Below are 19,488 nucleotides of genomic sequence, written 5' to 3'. Positions count from 1 at the left end.
GTATGGAGATTAAAAGTTTTGACTTTAGAGAGGAGAAAAAAAATGATGAAAGATGCGTGTAGGTAGGAAGGATTTGGCATGTTGAAAAAAAAACTAAGAAATGGTCAGCATGTTGACCTAGGAAAGGAAGTAAATAGTATTTTGGTAAACAGTGAGGAAGAAAAATAGGTTCAGGTGTTGTTGGGTATTGAAATTAATAATAATAATAATAATAATAATAATAATAATAATAACAATAACAAGAACAATAATAATAATAATAATAATAATAATAATAATAATAATAATAATAATCATCATCATCATCATCATCATCATCATAATAATAACAATAACAATAACAATAACAATAAAAGAAATAATAATAATGAATGGAGTTGGTGTGGAGTTGCTGGGAAAAAAAAGAATTGCATGGGGTATTTGTTAAGTTTTAGTAGGAGATTAAAATAATACTAATAATGTTTAATGCAAATAAATATTCTTAAAAGATTTAATTTAGATAAGTTAGAAAAGAGAAATAAATTATTGTTTAGGAAGTTGAAAATAGTATTGGATGGTAATAATATTAACATGAGAAATTAATTAGGATCCCTAATACTAAATAAAATATTTTTAGGATTGTTAAATATATATATTTAGATAAATAATCAATAATCAATATTGTGTATGATATTATGTTAAGTGAGGAGGAAATTCTTCAAAGCTAAATACTTTAAGATTTTGAGTGCTTCTTCAAGGTAAAGGAAATTGATGCAAATTTTTGTAAAAATAAATAATTTTCTTTTTATATTGTATTTTGAAATGTGTAAAAATATTATTTTTATCTTTAAGCATGGATCAAATATATGTTTTTTATTGAAAGTATATTTGAGTATTTTCTTTGTTTATGAAAAATGAAAAATTGAGGAGATATGATGTTTTGTTTTGTAAGTTTGAATTAATGAAATAAAGTATTTGACTTTGGATTATATGGCCTTAGTCAACGGGTCATAATAGTTGACATTTTTTGCATTAGTCAACGGGTTATAATAGTTAATGTTATATGACCTTAGTCAATAGGTTATAATAGTTGACCTTATGACCCTAGTCAATGAGTTATAATTGTTGACATTTGGTTTTGTTCACCTTAAATTGAACAAATTTGAAACTAGTTAGTCAATTGCAAAGTCCCACCTAATTAGGCACCATTTGTCATACGATAACCAAAGTAAAGATATTTTGAATGTATTCAATTTGGTTTGATGATAAATTGTTTTGAAATGGATATGAGAAAGTTTTGTTGAAAAGTTTGAATGTATTAGCATTTTGAACTCAAAAGTTTTTATGAAAATAAGTATATGTTATATCTCCTATTTGCAAGCATAATTGAAAATGTTTGATCCAGGAATTTGGTAATTGGTAAATTTTCAGTTACAATATGAATGTTTGTGTCATTTCCACTTTGAGCCATTGGGCTTGAGCTAGGTGTGAAAAGATCGTCATGCCCTTGGAGTGGGCTTTGGGGCGTGACAGTGCATGGTGAGTGGCCCTAGGGATACGCTACTGTAGTGGTAGGGAAAAGTGCAATTAAGATGTTATGGACATGCACAACTTGAGTGCTCTTGTTGGGTTCAATTGTTGAGGGGGTATGCAACCTTTGAATCATGGGGAAGGTGCTCAATTTAAATTTCTAGAGGGAGTGTGTAATCTAGTTTGGTGGCACACTTGAGAGATGCACAATAGACTCCTGTGTACTTTAAAGGTACACAATTTGTTCTTGCTCTCTACTTAGGCATTTTATTCTTTGAGAATCCCCCACAGAGTCTATTTCATTTTCAAAGTACCTTAAAGTTCTAAAAATACTAACAAAAAATATAAAAAACAAATGGCTAAGGCATTAATTACAAAAAAAAAAAAGACAAAAAAACAAGCATTAGGTCATTTTTAAATACCTCAAATGCACTAAAATAGACTCTTTAGAGCCACTAAAGTGTTGAGTTTGAGTTCTTATAGTTGATACTTGATGATGTGAAGACTTGAGATTTAGAATCTAACTTCCATATGATTTACGTTATTCTAATAGAATTAAAAGGATGGAATTTTTATGAGTTTAAAATTTAGAAAAACATATTGTACATAGAAATTAATCAATTAGTGATATTGAATCTATCCGAAAATAGGTTACTCCTAAGTCTCAAGTCTCAAGAGGGGAAGGGTAAGATCTAATATGCTCTCCTAAATCAATTGAAATTGCTCCCCAAAAACACTATTTTCATGGATTGGTGCACAAAATGTGAAATTGCAAGATTTTGTTAGAAATATGGGTTGGGTGTTAATTTAGTATCAATTGATTTCGATTCTAGGATAGCATTTGAGGAGCTCTCCATCATATATAATGGGGTATGTACTCAATTTTACCTAATGAAAGGTACTACTAAGACTTACTACCTAACACCTACACTGTGTTTTGCATCCACAATGCAACATCTCATGTGCTCATAGAGGATCTCACTTCAGCACTTGAGGGGGATACAAATCTCCTTCTCAACTAGGCAGAAGTAAATATGAATATTTCTTTTAGAATTTTGGGAATAGGAAGACAAACTAGGTTTTTCAACTCAAAAGCATCAAACCAAAAACCTTTTTAGGCAACGTATATATAAGCCTAGGAACCTAGTGGACTAATTCTAAAAAGTTCCTCAAAATAAATCCTTTAACAATAGAAAGACAAATCTCCAAAATTCTAGAGAATTATGTTGCTAGGGCTCAAATGCTCTTAGAGTGCTTGAGCACCTTAGCCATTTTTTAAACCTGGTTAGAAAATCATTTTGCTCAATTTTAAACCACTCAATCCATGCCATGTCATACCAAACACTAACTTGCCTTTCCCAAATCTTTTTACACTTACCTATGTAATCCTGGTTGATCAATTAATAACCTTAAGTCTTCAATGGGGAGTGAGACACAATCTAGAAAGTCCTAAACCAAAATGAATAGAACAAAATTGACAATTTTAAATTACATCACCTAATGTACGAACAATCTCTCCCTTTGGCAATTTTGTGATAAAATACAAATTGCATAAACCCCTCAATACTCTCAAATGGAGTTTACAAATCTCTCAATACCTCTTGTCTAAACGAATTCATCATCTAACGTGCAAAGGACTAGAAGCCACATCCAAAAAATGAGCAATACCCTAGTACCTAGAACTTGCACACACTAAACAACATACCTAGGTAAAGTAGTGTTTGGGAAGAAAGATAACTGATCAATTTTATCAAATCAGGTAAACGAGTAAGGGGATGCAAGTCATGAAACAGATGTCAAAAAAATATGAATATCAAAACACTCAATCAAATCAACAATCCATCTCCCCCTTTTTGTTGCAAAAAATGACAAAGAGCATGATGAAGCAGTAAGCATACGAAAAGGAGAAAAGAAAAGCAAACAAATGGACATATATGGTAAAAAAGGTTCTAGGTACAAGAGATAAGAAAATAAAAGTACATCTAGATAAACAAAATATATGATAGACTGAGCCAAGATGGGTTAGGTGTACAAAATAAACTTATTCACAAAAACCAAAAAAAAAACAAAAAACAAAAACAAAAAAAAAACGAAAAAACATAAAGTATCAAAAAGTCCAGATCAGATGGAGTTGTAGAGCTGGAAGCACCCTGCGACATCTGCCAAGATGTGAGGGATGCGAGCTGTCCCTTGAGGCTCTGAAAGTGAGCATCCACATGCTCCATCGACTCACAAGTGAAAGCTGGTCCATCAAATAGAATTCCATATTCCGTATGCTCAAATTTTGCCTTCTACATTCATGGCATATATAGTTTTTAATAAGCAGTGTTGATTGCACAAACTTTGAAATGTATCAAATAGAATAAATTAATAATTCATTGAGAAGTTTAAAATCCATATTGATGGAGACAATTAAAATAGATAATTTATAGATTTTAAAATACTAGACGTTCTTCTCCCCATTAGGCATTGACGAAATCTTCTATGTTTGCCGGCACGAGGGAATAGAAGGGCCAATTTATACACATCGGCAGCATAAAGTCATTCTCTCACTCTGAAGTGATTTAACATACCTCTCCTGATAGAAGTCCCTCAAACTGGAAATGAAGCATAGCTCAGTTGCAATTTCTTTTGGGTTCCTTACTGTGCTCATAAGCTGTTTATGGAGGCTACTGAATTGGGTGTGGTTGAGGCCAAAGAGGTTAGAAAGATGCCTTAGAGAGCAAGGCTTGGCTGGGAATTCTTATAGGCTTTTGCATGGGGACTTCAAAGAGATGTCCATGATGTTAAAAGAAGCATATTCAAGACCAATCAGCCTCTCCGATGATATTGCTCCGCGTGTCCTGCCCTTTCATTGTCATTTCATTAAGAAGTACGGTACCGATATGAGTTACTACTTTTCATCATAGTATTAAAGTTTGCTGATTTCTTCAAATTATGGTCAACATTTTTATACTGCCCTAAAGCAGTTGTTTGTTTTCTGCTCCTCTTCCTAACAATTTATTTCATCAAGAAATTAATATACTTCCACTTTGAAAAGTACTGTTTTTACTTTTCAATTGTTTAGTTTCTGGGAGCTGTGAATAACTTTTAATTTATGCCAAATTTTCACCTTTTTTTTTTTCAAGTGTTGGAATTAATTTATGACGTTTCAAGTTAAGGAACTTTTGGATGAATTTTTATGTCAGTTATTTGTGCTCAAAGTATAAATGAACTGGTAGCTAACTGCAGAATTGGTTAAATCTTATTTTTTCTTTCAATGCCAATTCTATTGTGTTGATAATTAAAATAGCTTCTACATACATATATTTGATAATACGTGAGTAATTATATCATTCAGGAACATCCTTACTAAAAATTTGTTATTTGAAACTCGAATTTTGTAGCCGCTCTCGTCCATTAGTACATGACAAAACATAGTGATTCAAGTCCATCCAGATGGGCTCTCCCCTTTTCTTTTCGGAAAAATTTGTTATATCATTCAACTTTTTCCTGACGTCTCACTGCTTATCTTACTCCCAAAGCGCACTAGGGTAGTCCAGGAAAGTTTTCTCACTGTGAGGTTTGAGTTTAGATGAACCATGATAATGCCTTGCGGACCTTCATATACCTTTCACTGCTCCCAGTTCGTTGCCCATCCTCAAAACAAAAGTCTCCAATACATACAGTGGTGATTAAATCTTACGGATTGGTGAGTGAAACAGCAACAGAAAGCAATGTGAGCTAAGAACCTGAGCTGCCATGCATCTTCTGTTTATCTGTAATCAAGTCTCAAAGGGCATTTCTAATTACGTTCTTCCTCTATTTGCTTATCTTTCTTCGTCTCTCTGTAAAACTCACAACCCATGCTCTTATTCTGTCCAACTCATTTTAAACCTTAAAGGAGGAATACCCCTCTTCCATTGCCAGTCAAAACAGGTGAAAAATAAAAAGGGAAGGGAAACCAAAACAGAGCTAGAAAAAACATGTTAAAATAAAATGAATAAAAATAGAATTCATGAGTCACAGCTTCATCTCATAGGTAATCGATGAGCTTGAAGAAATCAGTGGGATGAACAAAAACAAAAAAAAGACTACCAACACAAACCAAAACACAGCTGCAAACTCCAAAAGAACAGAGCCAAAACAAGGCTCGATAAAAACCAAACAAGGGAGAATGAACATGTTAGAATCCTTTCCAGTAATATTAGAAATCATTCAAAATAGTCACAAACCCCTTATCTATTCCTAATCACCGTGAGACCAAGAAATGATCAATAGAAAACTAAAGAAAACAGTGAATAACAAGAAATGAGAGGGTTGCGACATCCATACCTAGGTCTCTCTAGTGAAAAGGAATGAGTCTTAGCTCTCAGTGATTTTCTCTCTCACAAGTCCCCCTCAAGGATATCTCTGAAACAAGCAATGGAGACACCACCACCTCCTATAGCTCTGGCAGCTTGCTTATAGCCCAAGATCCCTCTAAATCCCTGCTCCGGCAACCTCCCCTCCAAGCAAAATGGAACCCCTCCTAATATCTCCCCCCTTTTCCTCAGCCAAGGATCTCCCTCCCAAAATATCTCTAACCTCTCTCTCAAGCTCTCTGTCTCACCCTCCCCCTGTTCCTCCTCCGTCACCTTTCTCTTCTCTCTCCAAAAATATCTCTAACGACCGCGCCCTGGACCACCTCCCTCTCTGTCAATATCTGTTCTTTTCTCCCGGATTTGCCCCTCCAACAATCCCTGCAGCAGCAGCCACCCCCTGCACCACTACTCTGCAGCTGCCAGCCTCCACTCACTCTCACATGCAGCTGGCAACATCCTCCCAGAAAAAAAACAAATACGCTCCTCCTTTTAGAACATTCCTCCAAGTGTCCCTCCCCTAGTGGTTGTCAAAACCACTACTTTGATTCCACCACAATCCGTCTCGGAGTGACACATGGCCACCTAAGGTGGCAATGACACATGGCCACCTAAGGTGGCAACACCTGTCAAACTTGGCTGCAGCAAAGCAGACCCTGAATGGGGGTCTACAAGTTCCATAATTGAAACTGTTTCAATTGTGACATATTACAGTTCCATAATCTTTCCATAGCCCTCTCACTGTTGAATGCAGTGGAACAAAAAATTTAAGCGATAATATATATAAGATTTGGAGGTTATGAATACCCATTTCTCATCTCATGTATCTTAGGTTGATATATATATATATATATATATATATATATATATATATATATATATAATATTCTAAAATATGGTAGTTGAAAAATTATTTTCAATTCTACATCAGTTTGCTAGATACTAATTAGAAAGTTATCATTTAGAAGTTAAAAGAAATGAATTTTATAAAGTTGTCTTTTAAAAATAATTTTATAATTTAAAAAAAAATTGTCTTCGAAAGATAAATTTATATTAGTATTCGAAAAATAATAACTACCAATTTTTTATAAAAATTTTGCTAAAAACCTATATAAATATTGAAATTCCCAAATATTTCGATCGGTTTAATGAAGTATTTTCACATACCCAATGTGTCCTACCTTTTCCTTGTTTTTTTTTCCTTACTCATATAAAGTCTTTTTCCAGTCTCCCATAGAAATTTTCAGAAGTTTTATTTGCCAATGTAAACCATGGGTAATTTGAACCATAAGGATCAAAATATCCTTGATTGTCTGTTCCTAGTTTAAAATACTTGATACATATGACAGTAAGATCTTAACTACTTTATATCTTACTTGCTTATTATCAATACATCTAACTTTTCATTAATATTACCAGTACATCTAACTTTTCATGAATATGCACATTTTTTTTCTATGATTTCTTTAGTCAGTGCCTCCATGGTAAAACTGAATATTCCTCATCCTCCACCCATCACCCATATGACTCTTCCTAACATATGATGACTTTAAGCAGTACATGCTTTATAAACTAGTTAAATTGTTATTTCGCAGGTCAGTGATAAATGGCCTGTTTTGGTCTTTATTAATTTATTTTGTGGTTGAATTTGTTATAGAATATGTTGCCGGCATTTCATTTGAGTTGTAGCGACATGGTGACCAAATGGAAAATGCTTTCGGTGGGGGGATCATGTGAGTTGGATGTTTGGCCGTATCTTGAAAATTTGACAGGGGATGTGATTTCTCGGACAGCATTTGGTAGTAGGTATGAAGAATGAAGAAGGATATTCCAGCTCCAGAAAGAACAAACACATCTTGCAATCCAGGTTACAATGTCAGTTTATATCCCGGGATGGAGGTATGCATAAAAATATTTCAAGAAATATGCAGCTTATTTTTCTGGAACTATTCATACACGAGTCTGCTTGGTACAAAAGATCAAAGTGTTATTTGGGGCTTTCTTTTCTTTTTGCAGCAGTGTTTCAGCAGATTTAGTTTGCACAAATTTTGGTTTCAAATCAGTCTTACATTTCCTAGAGTTTAGATGCCTAACAAGTCTCTTTGTCCTTGCACACCATATTCCATTTTAGGAAATTTTGCTTTCCTGAAGTGTTGACACCATGAAATGAAAGAAAAATGCAGGCTCACAGAAAGAGGCTATAATCTATATTCGTTACAGAATTTAAAAGGTTGAACAACTGATATGAATTTTCATAGACCAACCAGCGGATTCACCTTTGTTGCAGCAATGTGGTTGAAAAAACACACAAGCAATTACATATATAAATAATTGAGATGATTAAGAAAAAATTTATTGTATACTCACAATAGTAACACCTAACACCTAAAAAAAATACTCACAATAGTAAAATATAAAATCTTGCAGTAACAAAATATACAAACTAAATCAAGAATTTTGTATAAAATATTTTAATTAACTTTTAAAACCTAACTCAAAATCTAATTTTTAGAAACTTTCTAAATCTAGTTTAACTAACATCCTCCCATCAACTTGATTTGTAAAAATAGCATCCTTAGCTTTCTAAAATCTTTAAACTTGAGAGACTTGGTTAATGTTTTCACAATTTGATCATGAGATTTTGTAAATTTTAATTGCACTTCATATTTCATAATGTACTCACTAATAAACGATATTTTGTATCAATATACTGGCTTCCATCTGTTGATCTTAGATTAAAACACTTATGCAGAATATATATTTTTGGACTACTGGAACACACATTTTATTGATGAAGAGTATTGAATTTATAAATAAGCTTGTAACTGAAATGACATTAGAATAACAGAAAATCAAGCTACTAGATGATGAACAATTAGTTCCTATAAAATAGAAACCAAATCTTGACCAAATAAAAACAAGAAAATATTTGGATGTTGCAGATTTTGTGCAAGACTCCAACTGCAAAATTTAACTTCAAAATTCAAATTCCAACAGATACTAAGGCAAAATTCAAAATTCAACACCATCATGGAGAACTAGATTTTTCTCATAATGTAATTGTTGATTTTATATCCATATAGATCTTTATCAGTCTCTTGTGTGGTAAATTAAGTTTCTTGAACAAATTTCATGACCTACAAATGATGCGAACACAAATTTTGCTTCATAGGTTGAAAGTTTCACAATGCTCAAGTGTGTGTTTGATTAACAAGGTTGAAGGGAATTTATGTTCGAAGAGAATTTATGTTAAAAATGGATTACTTTTCAAGGTCAAGCATAAGAGATATTAGATTTACAACTCTGAGATCATTTCATCCCCTTTTAGTCAATTACTTCTTTTGTATAACACTTAGAAAGTAGTATGTTTCACTAATTGATGTTTAGTATCCTCAATCTTATGTTTGCAGGATATTGTGTCAAGATGATGAGATACCACTGCAACACATGTGTAGATGAAACCATTAGTTATTGTCTTGATAGTTTCTACCTTTGAAGCCTTATACAAGTTTCAAAAAATTAATGGAGAAGTAGAAGGCATGGATGAAAATAAGAATTAATGTCTATGTGTTTCATGTGATGTTTTATTTACTAGAATTACTAACATGCACACAGGTTTTTACCCACAAAGACGAATAGGAGGATGAAGCAAATAAGCAAAGAAGTATATGCATTGTTGAGGGGTATCATTAACAAAAGGGAGAAGGCAATGAAGGCTGGCGAAACTGCTAATAGCGACTTATTAGGTATACTAATGGAATCCAATTTTAGAGAAATTCAAGAACATCAAAACAACAAGAAGATTGGAATGAGTGTCAAAGATGTCATTGAAGAGTGTAAGCTATTCTATCTTGCTGGCCAAGAGACAACCTCAGTTCTGCTTGTATGGACAATGGTCCTGCTAAGCGAGCATCCAAACTGGCAAGCTCGTGCAAGAGAAGAGGTTTTACAGGTTTTTGGGAATAAAAAACCGGAAGCTGATGGATTAAATCACCTAAAAATTGTGAGTACTCAGTCCAATCTTCAGTTTAATGATTCTCACTAAAATCGTATAGTACTTTGTTTTTTTCCCCATAATTGGAGTAAAATTGAAAACACATTTCTCTTTAAGTTTTTATATCTTGTACTAAATATTTGCTTTCACTTAGTAGCTCAGGAACGGGTTCTCATGCCATGATTTCAAATTTCTCTGCTAGATTATGATGATTTTTCATGAGGTTCTTAAGTTATTATATCCATGGGATATGCAATGTCCTTTGCATACTTGATATTTTGTCTTCTGCATCACTATTTTAAGAAATTGCTTTATTCTTCAGTGTCCTTCATAATGATTTAGAATGTATTTTAGTAAGAATTCTCATGCAACAACTTCTAAAGTTTCTCTACCACAGGTTACCATGATTTTTCATGAGGTTCTTAGGTTATACCCACCAGTAGCAATGCTTGCTAGAGCTGTTTATAAGGACACTCAAGTGGGAGACATGTGTTTTCCAGCTGGAGTGCAGGTCGTGTTGCCCACCATCCTAGTTCACCATGATCATGAAATTTGGGGGGATGATGCAAAGGAGTTTAATCCAGAGAGGTTTGCAGAAGGAGTTTTGAAGGCAACAAAAAACCAAGTTTCATTTTTCCCATTTGGTTGGGGTCCTCGGGTATGCATTGGACAAAATTTTGCAATGATGGAAGCAAAAATAGCTTTGGCAATGATCTTACAACACTTCTCATTTGAACTTTCGCCATCCTATGCTCATGCTCCTTTCAGTATCCTAACTATGCAACCCCAATATGGTGCACACCTGATTCTACGTGGACTTCAGTGTTGAGATTCTTGTTATCAATTGCTATTAGCATGGCCTATATAGCGTGTATGTCGAATATAAACCAATAACTCTCTTTTATTCATAGACACACATTGAAGGAAATTTGTGTTTGATACAAGTAATGAATTATACAACATATCATTGTGTGGGGGTGATTATTGATGTCTTCTTTGATGACATATTTGGTTTTAAGCTACATTGTGTAGTCATTGACTTTTCTCAACATTATTAACTCATCACAAGGATTGTTGATGCTCTATCCCTAAAAATTTGAATATCAATAGAAATAAAAGAGAATAAATATAACTATTGGTCACAACCATTTCTTTTTTCTGCATATTTGGCTGCATTTCAATTTCTTTGAGTGTTAAAACATCCATATAATCTATTAACAAAAACAATTTAAACTGTTGAAAAGAGTATAACCTATTAGTATATATGCTAGACGATGTTGATAATTTTACTTCAAAAATCTGAAACTCAGTACATCATATCCAATGGGGCTTATGAGCTTTTGAGTAAGTCGAGGACATGAAAAGAAGGCATGGTAAATGTATTTTTGGGTTAGACCCAAAAGAATGGCGGAATAAGATCAAGTATTCAATTAATTTAAAGCATAAAAGAGGTGCCTACCACTTACGCTTGCATGCTCGAGAGAGACAGAATAGATGTTGGCACAAAAAGAGAAAAACCAATTAATGAAAAGATCTAGATACTTAACGTCCAACTAGGATTGCTTAAGTACCTTATGATGCTTAAGTTCCTTGCATGTTTTCCAAGAACAATAATTGTTTAGAAAACTAAATTTTGTGTTTTGATTGAGATAATTACTTTACTGTTGAAAACCTAGGGTATCCTTGACTAAAGGCAGGTGAATGGTTAGCCTCCATGAAATCGCCACCATTTTTTTGTCGTTTTGTGGGATGTAGTTAAGTATCCAATGCTAGATTTTATTAAAATTGCAAACACAACAATTTTAATTATATATTTAGAAAAATGTGGGCTTAGGGAAAGATGCTATGATCTAAATACCGTTACACAAGCCTAACAGAATTTTCATAGACCAACCGGCAGATTCACATATGTTGCAGTAATATGGTTGAAAACACACACAAGTAATTACATATGTAAAGGGAGATATTTAAATAATTGAGATGATTAAGAAAAAATTTATTGTCTTCCACCGCTCTTGTTCAACTATTACATAACATCCTATTTATTGATAGTAACACCTAAAAAAATATAGATACTCATAATGGTAAAATATAAATTCTTGTAACAACAAAATATACAAACTAAATCAAGCATTTTAGAATCCAACTCAAATTCTAATTTTTAGAAACTTCCTAAATCCAGTTTAACTAACATCCTCCCTTCAACTTGGTTTGTAAAAATAACATCCTTAGTTTTCTAAAATTTTAAACTTTGTCAACATTTTCACTCATGCCTTCAACTTGATTTGTTAAAGTAGCATCATTAGCTTTCTAAAATCGTTAAACTTGAGAGACTTTGTAAACATTTTCTTAATTTGATTATGAGATTTTGTAAATTTTAATTGCACTCCATATTTCATAGACTCTTCAATAAATGATATTTTGTATCAATGTACTTGCTCCTATCATGGAGAACTAGATTTTTTTTCATAAGGTAATTGTTGGTTTTATATCCATATGGATCATTATTGGTTTCTTGTGTGGTAAATTAAATTCCTTCAAGAAATTTCTAAGCCAAATTCATTGACCTATGTACACATGATGCCAATACAAATTCCACTTCATAGGTTGAAAGTTTCATAATAGGTTGCTTCTTTGAAGTCCAAGTGAATGCGGTATCTCTCCCATGAGGAATATAAAGCTATTTGTTCTCTTTGTATCATCCAAGTCTAAAATTGTTAAAGGTGAATAATATAAGTCATAATCAAATGTGTCGTTGATGTAGTGAAAAATTCACTAGGGGGTCTTAGTGTAAATAATCATTAGTGCTTCTGTATAATGACGGACAAATCCAACTTCAAAGAGAATGTTTAAACTTGTACGAGTCAAATAGTGTATGGTTCCAACTAAGTTTTTATGTTATGTTGAATCTACTTTTTCTTCCTCTACAGGTCTTTGATAATTTAGCTTTGCATTATATTTTTGTGTTTACCATATTACACATATTCAAGTTAAACTTTCTAAAAATTTATTTTGCATGGTCTTCTTGAGAAATAAAAAGTACACTTTTCAATTAGCTTCAAGTCTATGCGAAGAGAGTATGATATGAGACTAATCCAATCATCTCAAACTTTTATTTTATTACTTCTTTGAACTCACTAAACGTGATTGGATTAGTTCCAATAAAGATCAAACAATTCACATCCAAACAAACAAGTAATATATCACTTTTTTCATTCACTTTTATGCAAAGAGCATGTTCATAAAGGTATCAAACAAAATTATTATCATGAAAATATTGGTCAATTCTATTATTCCATGCTCTTAGTGTTTGTTTTATTCCGTACAAGGCTATTTTCAATTTTGGAACTTTATTCTCATGCCCATATATATATATACCAACTATGGTTTGTTCTACATGCACTTCTTCTTCAAGATGTCAATTCAAAAAATTGGATTTCACATCCATTTGAAAATTTTCAACTATTTTGAGCTACCAGAGAGATTATTAATCTTATAGTTACTAAAAGAGCAATGAGAGAAAATACCCTCCTCTTGTTGGTGCATTATTCTTGCTTGTAATCCTTTGCACCAATGTTGCTTTGTATTTTTCTACTCCTTTTGCATTTTTCCTTCTCTTGTATACCTATCTTACTCCAATAAACTTTTTTTCTTTTTGAAAGAAATTTTAGTTCCTATAAATCATTCTTACTTAGTGGGTTATATTTGTTAGGAAACCTTAGATTGCTCTATTCCTAGGCCTTGGATCATTAGGGTTCATGTAATCCTATCTTATGCTTTCTAGATCTAAGCATAGTTGAAAACTTTGGTATTTAAAAAACAAAAACATATCATGGATCTAGAGAAAAGTGTTATATGTATTATTCTGATGTTCCCAAATCAATTTGTATTAGTATAGAAAGCTCCAAATTTAAGAAAGATCTTGCAAACCCATAATCATCCACTCGATGACTCCTCCTTAAGTCTAGGCACTGAGATGGTGGAAATCTCAAGGTTGAAGACTAAGGTTCTCTCTCTGGACTATAGGGAGAAAATGACAAGATTGAATTAGAAACCCAAACCCTTGAGAAGGGTATTTGTAGGTTTCCTACCATGCTTAAGTGACTTGAGCCCACTATGGGCGTGGGTCACTTAATTTAGCCCCAAGAGGTTGCTAATTGATTAATTAACACAATAAGGCTTCAATTAATCAATTATCCAAGTTCCAAGATACTGCACAGTTACCCCTGTGTAGCCTTGTGTAATTACCAAAATACCTTTATGCATACAAGTGAACTAAAAACCCATCCAACTCTCATAAACCATGCTATCAAGGAAAAAAAACAAATACGCTCCTCCTTCTAGAACATTCCTCCAAGTGTCCCTCCCCTAGTGGTTCTCAAAACCACTACTTTGATTCCACCACAACCCGTCTCGGAGTGACACATGGCCACCTAAGGTGGCAACACCTGTCAAACTTGGCTGCAGCAAAGCAGACCCTGAATGGGGGTCTACAAGTTCCATAATTGAAACTGTTTCAATTGTGACATATTACAGTTCCATAATCTCTCCATAGCCCTCTCACTTTTGAATGCAGTGGAACAAAAAATTTAAGCGATAATATATATAAGATTTGGAGGTTATGAATACCCATTTCTCATCTCATGTATCTTAGGTTGATATATATATATATATATATATATATATATATATATATATATATATATATATATAATATTCTAAAATATGGTAGTTGAAAAATTATTTTCAATTCTACATCAGTTTGCTAGATACTAATTAGAAAGTTATCATTTAAAAGTTAAAAGAAATGAATTTTATAAAGTTGTCTTTTAAAAATAATTTTATAATTTTAAAAAAAATTGTCTTCGAAAGATAAATTTATATTAGTATTCGAAAAATAATAACTACCAATTTTTTATAAAAATTTTGCTAAAAACCTGTATAAATATTGAAATTCCCAAATATTTCGATCGGTTTAATGAAGTATTTTCACATACCCAATGTGCCCTACCTTTTCTTTGTTTTTTTTTCCTTACTCATATAAAGTCTTTTTCCAGTCTCCCATAGAAATTTTCAGAAGTTTTATTTGCCAATGTAAACCATGGGTAATTTGAACCATAAGGATCAAAATATCCTTGATTGTCTGTTCCTAGTTTAAAATACTTGATACATATGACAGTAAGATCTTAACTACTTTATATCTTACTTGCTTATTATCAATACATCTAACTTTTCATTAATATTACCAGTACATCTAACTTTTCATGAATATGCACATTTTTTTTCTATGATTTCTTTAGTCAGTGCCTCCATGGTAAAACTGAATATTCCTCATCCTCCACCCATCACCCATATGACTCTTCCTAACATATGATGACTTTAAGCAGTACATGCTTTATAAACTAGTTAAATTGTTATTTCGCAGGTCAGTGATAAATGGCCTGTTTTGGTCTTTATTAATTTATTTTGTGGTTGAATTTGTTATAGAATATGTTGCCGGCATTTCATTTTAGTTGTAGCGACATGGTGACCAAATGGAAAATGCTTTCGGTGGGGGGATCATGTGAGTTGGATGTTTGGCCCTATCTTGAAAATTTGACAGGGGATGTGATTTCTCGGACAGCATTTGGTAGTAGCTATGAAGAAGGAAGAAGGATATTCCAGCTCCAGAAAGAACAAACACATCTTGCAATCCAGGTTACAATGTCAGTTTATATCCCGGGATGGAGGTTGCATAAAAATATTTCAAGAAATATGCAACTTATTTTTCTGAAACTATTCATACACGAGTCTGCTTGGTACAAAAGATCAAAGAGTTATTTGGGGCTTTGTTTTCTTTTTGCAGCAGTGTTTCAACAGATTTAGCTTGCTCAAATTTTGGTTTCAAATCAGTCTTACATTTCCCTAGAGTTTAGATGCCTAACAAGTCTCTTTGTCCTTGCACACCATATTCCATTTTAGGAAATTTTGCTTTCCTGAAGTGTTGACACCATGAAATGAAAGAAAAATGCAGGCTTAGGGAAAGAGGCTATAATCTACATACGTTACAGAATTTAAAAGGTTGAACAACTGATCATGAGATTTTGTAAATTTTAATTGCACTTCATATTTCATAATATACTCTCTAATAAATGATATTTTGTATCAATATACTGGCTTCCATCTGTTGATCTTAGATTAAAACACTTTTGCAAAATATATATTTTTGGACTGTTGGAACACACATTTTATTGATGAAGAGTGTTGAATTTATACATGAGCTTGTAATTGAAATGACATTAGAATAATATAAAATCAAGCTACTAGATGATGAACAATTACTTCCTATAAAATAGAAACCAAATCTTGACCAAATAAAAACAAGAAAATATTGGGATGTTGCAGATTTTGTGCAAGACTCCAACTGCAAAATTTAACTTCGAAATTCAAATTCCAGCAGATACTAAGGCAAAATTCAAAATTCAACACCATCATGGAGAACTAGATTTTTCTCATAAGGTAATTGTTGATTTTATATCCATATAGATCTTTATCAGTCTCTTGTGTGGTAAATTAAGTTTCTTGAACAAATTTCATGACCTACAAATGATGCCAACACAAATTTCGCTTCATAGGTTGAAAGTTTCACAATGCTCAAGTGTGTGTTTGGTTAACAAGGTTGAAGGGAATTTATGTTCGAAGAGAATTTATGTTAAAAATGGATTACTTTTCAAGGTCAAGCATAAGAGATATTAGATTTACAACTCTGAGATCATTTCATCCCCTTTTAGTCAATTACTTCTTTTGTATAACACTTAGAAAGTAGTATGTTTCACTAATTGATGTTTAGTATCCTCAATCTTATGTTTGCAGGATATTGTGTCAAGATGATGAGATACCACTGCAACACATGTGAAGATGAAACCATTAGTTATTGTCTTGATAGTTTCTACCTTTGAAGCCTTATACAAGTTTCAAAAAATTAATGGAGAAGTAGAAGGCATGGATGAAAATAAGTATTAATGTATGTGTGTTTCATGTGATGTTTTATTTACTAGAATTACTAACATGCCCGCAGGTTTTTACCCACAAAGACGAACAGGAGGATGAAGCAAATAAGCAAAGAAGTATATGCATTGTTGAGGGGTATCATTAACAAAAGGGAGAAGGCAATGAAGGCTGGCGAAACTGCTAATAGTGACTTATTAGGTATACTAATGGAATCTAATTTTAGAGAAATTCAAGAACATCAAAATAACAAGAAGATTGGAATGAGTGTCAAAGATGTCATTGAAGAGTGTAAGCTATTCTATCTTGCTGGCCAAGAGACAACCTCAGTTTTGCTTGTATGGACAATGGTCCTGCTAAGCGAGCATCCAAACTGGCAAGCTCGTGCAATAGAAGAGGTTTTACAGGTTTTTGGGAATAAAAAACCGGAAGCTGATGGATTAAATCACCTAAAAATTGTGAGTACTCAGTCCAATCTTTAGTTTAATGATTCTCACTAAAATCGTATAGTACTTTTTTTTTTTCCCCATAATTGGAGTAAAATTAAAAACACATTTCTCTTAAGTTTTTATATCTTGTACTAAACATTTTCTTTCAGTTAGTAGCTCAGGAATGGGTTCTCATGCCATGATTTCAAATTTCTCTACTAGATTATGATGATTTTTCACGAGGTTCTTAAGTTATTATATCCATGGGATATGTAATGTCCTTTTCATACTTGATATTTTGTCATGCATGATTTAGAACATTTTGTCTTCTGCATCACTATTTTAAGAAATTGCTTTATTCTTCAATGTCCTTCATAATGATTTAGAATGTATTTTAGTAAGAATTCTCATGCAACAACTTCTAAAGTTTCTCTACCACAGGTTACCATGATTTTTCATGAGGTTCTTAGGTTATACCCACCAGTAGAAATGCTTGCTAGAGTTGTTTATAAGGACACTCAAGTGGGAGACATGTGTTTTCCAGCTAGAGTGCAAGTCATGTTGCCCACCATCCTAGTTCACCATGATCATGAAATTTGGGGGGATGATGCAAAGGAGTTTAATCCAGAGAGGTTTGCAGAGGGAGTTTTGAACGCAACAAAAAACCAAGTTTCATTTTTCCCATTTAGTTGGGGTCCTCGGGTATGCATTGGACAAAATTTTGCAATGATGGAGGCAAAAATAGCTTTGGCAATGATCTTACAACACTTCTCATTTGAACTTTCGCCATCCTATGCTCATGCTCCTTTCAGTATCCTAACTATGCAACCCCAATATGGTGCACACCTGATTCTACGTGGACTTCAGTGTTGAGATTCTTGTTATCAATTGCTATTAGCATGGCCTATATAGCGTGTATGTCGAATATAAACCAAGAAATCTCTTTTATTCATAGACACATTGAAGGAAATTTGTGTTTGATACAAGTAATGAATTATACAACATATCATTGTGTGGGGGTGATTATTGATGTCTTCTTTGATGACATATTTGGTTTTAAGCTATATTGTGTAGTCATTGACTTTTCTCAACATTATTAACTCATCACAAGGATTGTTGATGCTCTATCCCTAAAAATTTGAGTATCAATCTTTAGTATCAATAAAAATCTGAAACTCGGTACATCATATCCAATGGGACTTATGAGCTTTTGAGTAAGTTAAGGACATGAAAAGAAGGCATGGTAAATGTATTTTTGGGTTAGACCCAAAAGAATGGCGGAATAAGATCAAGTATTGATTACTACTAAAAAATTACTCTTTTATAGCTTGAAACTAACTGTTTTAAACACTTTTGAGTAGTAGTTAATACCTTTTAACTCAATTGGCACATTAAGGAACCTAGCAAGGGTTACTAATAAGTTTTTGGCAAGTTTTAGTGTTTTTGGTAGCTATTTGATCATTGAAACAAGCCAAGAATGAGAGAAAATTTTGTGAAATCCATGGCAATGCAAGTTGAAGCTCAAATACATAAAGAATTTGAGCTTTGGAGCACTTCATAGCCCTTTGCCAAGCCAATTAGAGATGCAAGAAAGAAAACCAGAGGAAGAAATCCAACAACCAGCATTTTCGCATGGCCATGCGAAAATTTCGTATAGCATGGGAAAATTTGCATAGCATGCGAAATCAAGAGGAGGAGCAGCTGCAGGATTGAGACTAGGACTGAGTGAAAGACAATTTCGCACACCATGCGAAACCACAAGAGGTAGCCAAAGAATTTCGCACACCATGCGAAATCTTCCTGTGCATCGACTCCATTAGATTTGTATCTCCAGATATTTTGTGTAACTTCCTATTTTCTCCTTGTAATCAACCAATGATAGGATTTCTTGGTTAGGAACTATAAAGGGGGGTTAGAAAGACCTCTCTATATATATCTCTCTTTGTATAACCTCGAAAGGGAGAGAGAGGAGAACACTTGTAAAAAATTCCCACAGTAAGAAATATACAGAGCTTTTGCTCTGCCTTTCCTTCTCATTTTGTTTTCACTTTTCTTTCTAGCCAAACAACCTCTGAGGGTGATTTCTCAGGGGATGAGTGGCTAGGTTTTATGTTTCTTGGAGTGATGGAAGCTAGGTGAAGGACCTAAATGCAAAGGTGGGAGTTGTCCTTGCTTTAAATGAAAGTAGTTGTTAACCATTAATGGTTTTTATTTCAAGGTTTAGCTTTAA

The 19,488-nt window shown here is 33.1% G+C and overlaps 1 protein-coding gene and 1 pseudogene across 1 annotated transcript; both read left to right on the top strand.

The window, feature by feature from the left end:
• The window catches only part of LOC117909655, an 87,324-nt pseudogene extending 76,553 nt beyond the window's left edge, over positions 1 to 10,771 (top strand).
• Positions 10,772 to 15,321: 4,550 nt separating this feature from the next.
• Positions 15,322 to 18,131, top strand: LOC117908215 (cytochrome P450 CYP72A219-like). Its single transcript, XM_034821855.1, has 3 exons — positions 15,322 to 15,572; positions 16,901 to 17,288; positions 17,700 to 18,131. Exons 1-3 carry the CDS (start codon positions 15,334 to 15,336, stop codon positions 18,129 to 18,131), a joined length of 1,059 nt encoding a protein of 352 aa, XP_034677746.1. The 5' UTR covers positions 15,322 to 15,333.
• Positions 18,132 to 19,488: the final 1,357 nt, after the last annotated feature.

This window comes from Vitis riparia, chromosome 19, assembly GCF_004353265.1.
Source record: "Vitis riparia cultivar Riparia Gloire de Montpellier isolate 1030 chromosome 19, EGFV_Vit.rip_1.0, whole genome shotgun sequence".
Taxonomy (NCBI): domain Eukaryota; kingdom Viridiplantae; phylum Streptophyta; class Magnoliopsida; order Vitales; family Vitaceae; genus Vitis; species Vitis riparia.
This window is presented reverse-complemented; position numbering and strand designations above follow the sequence as displayed.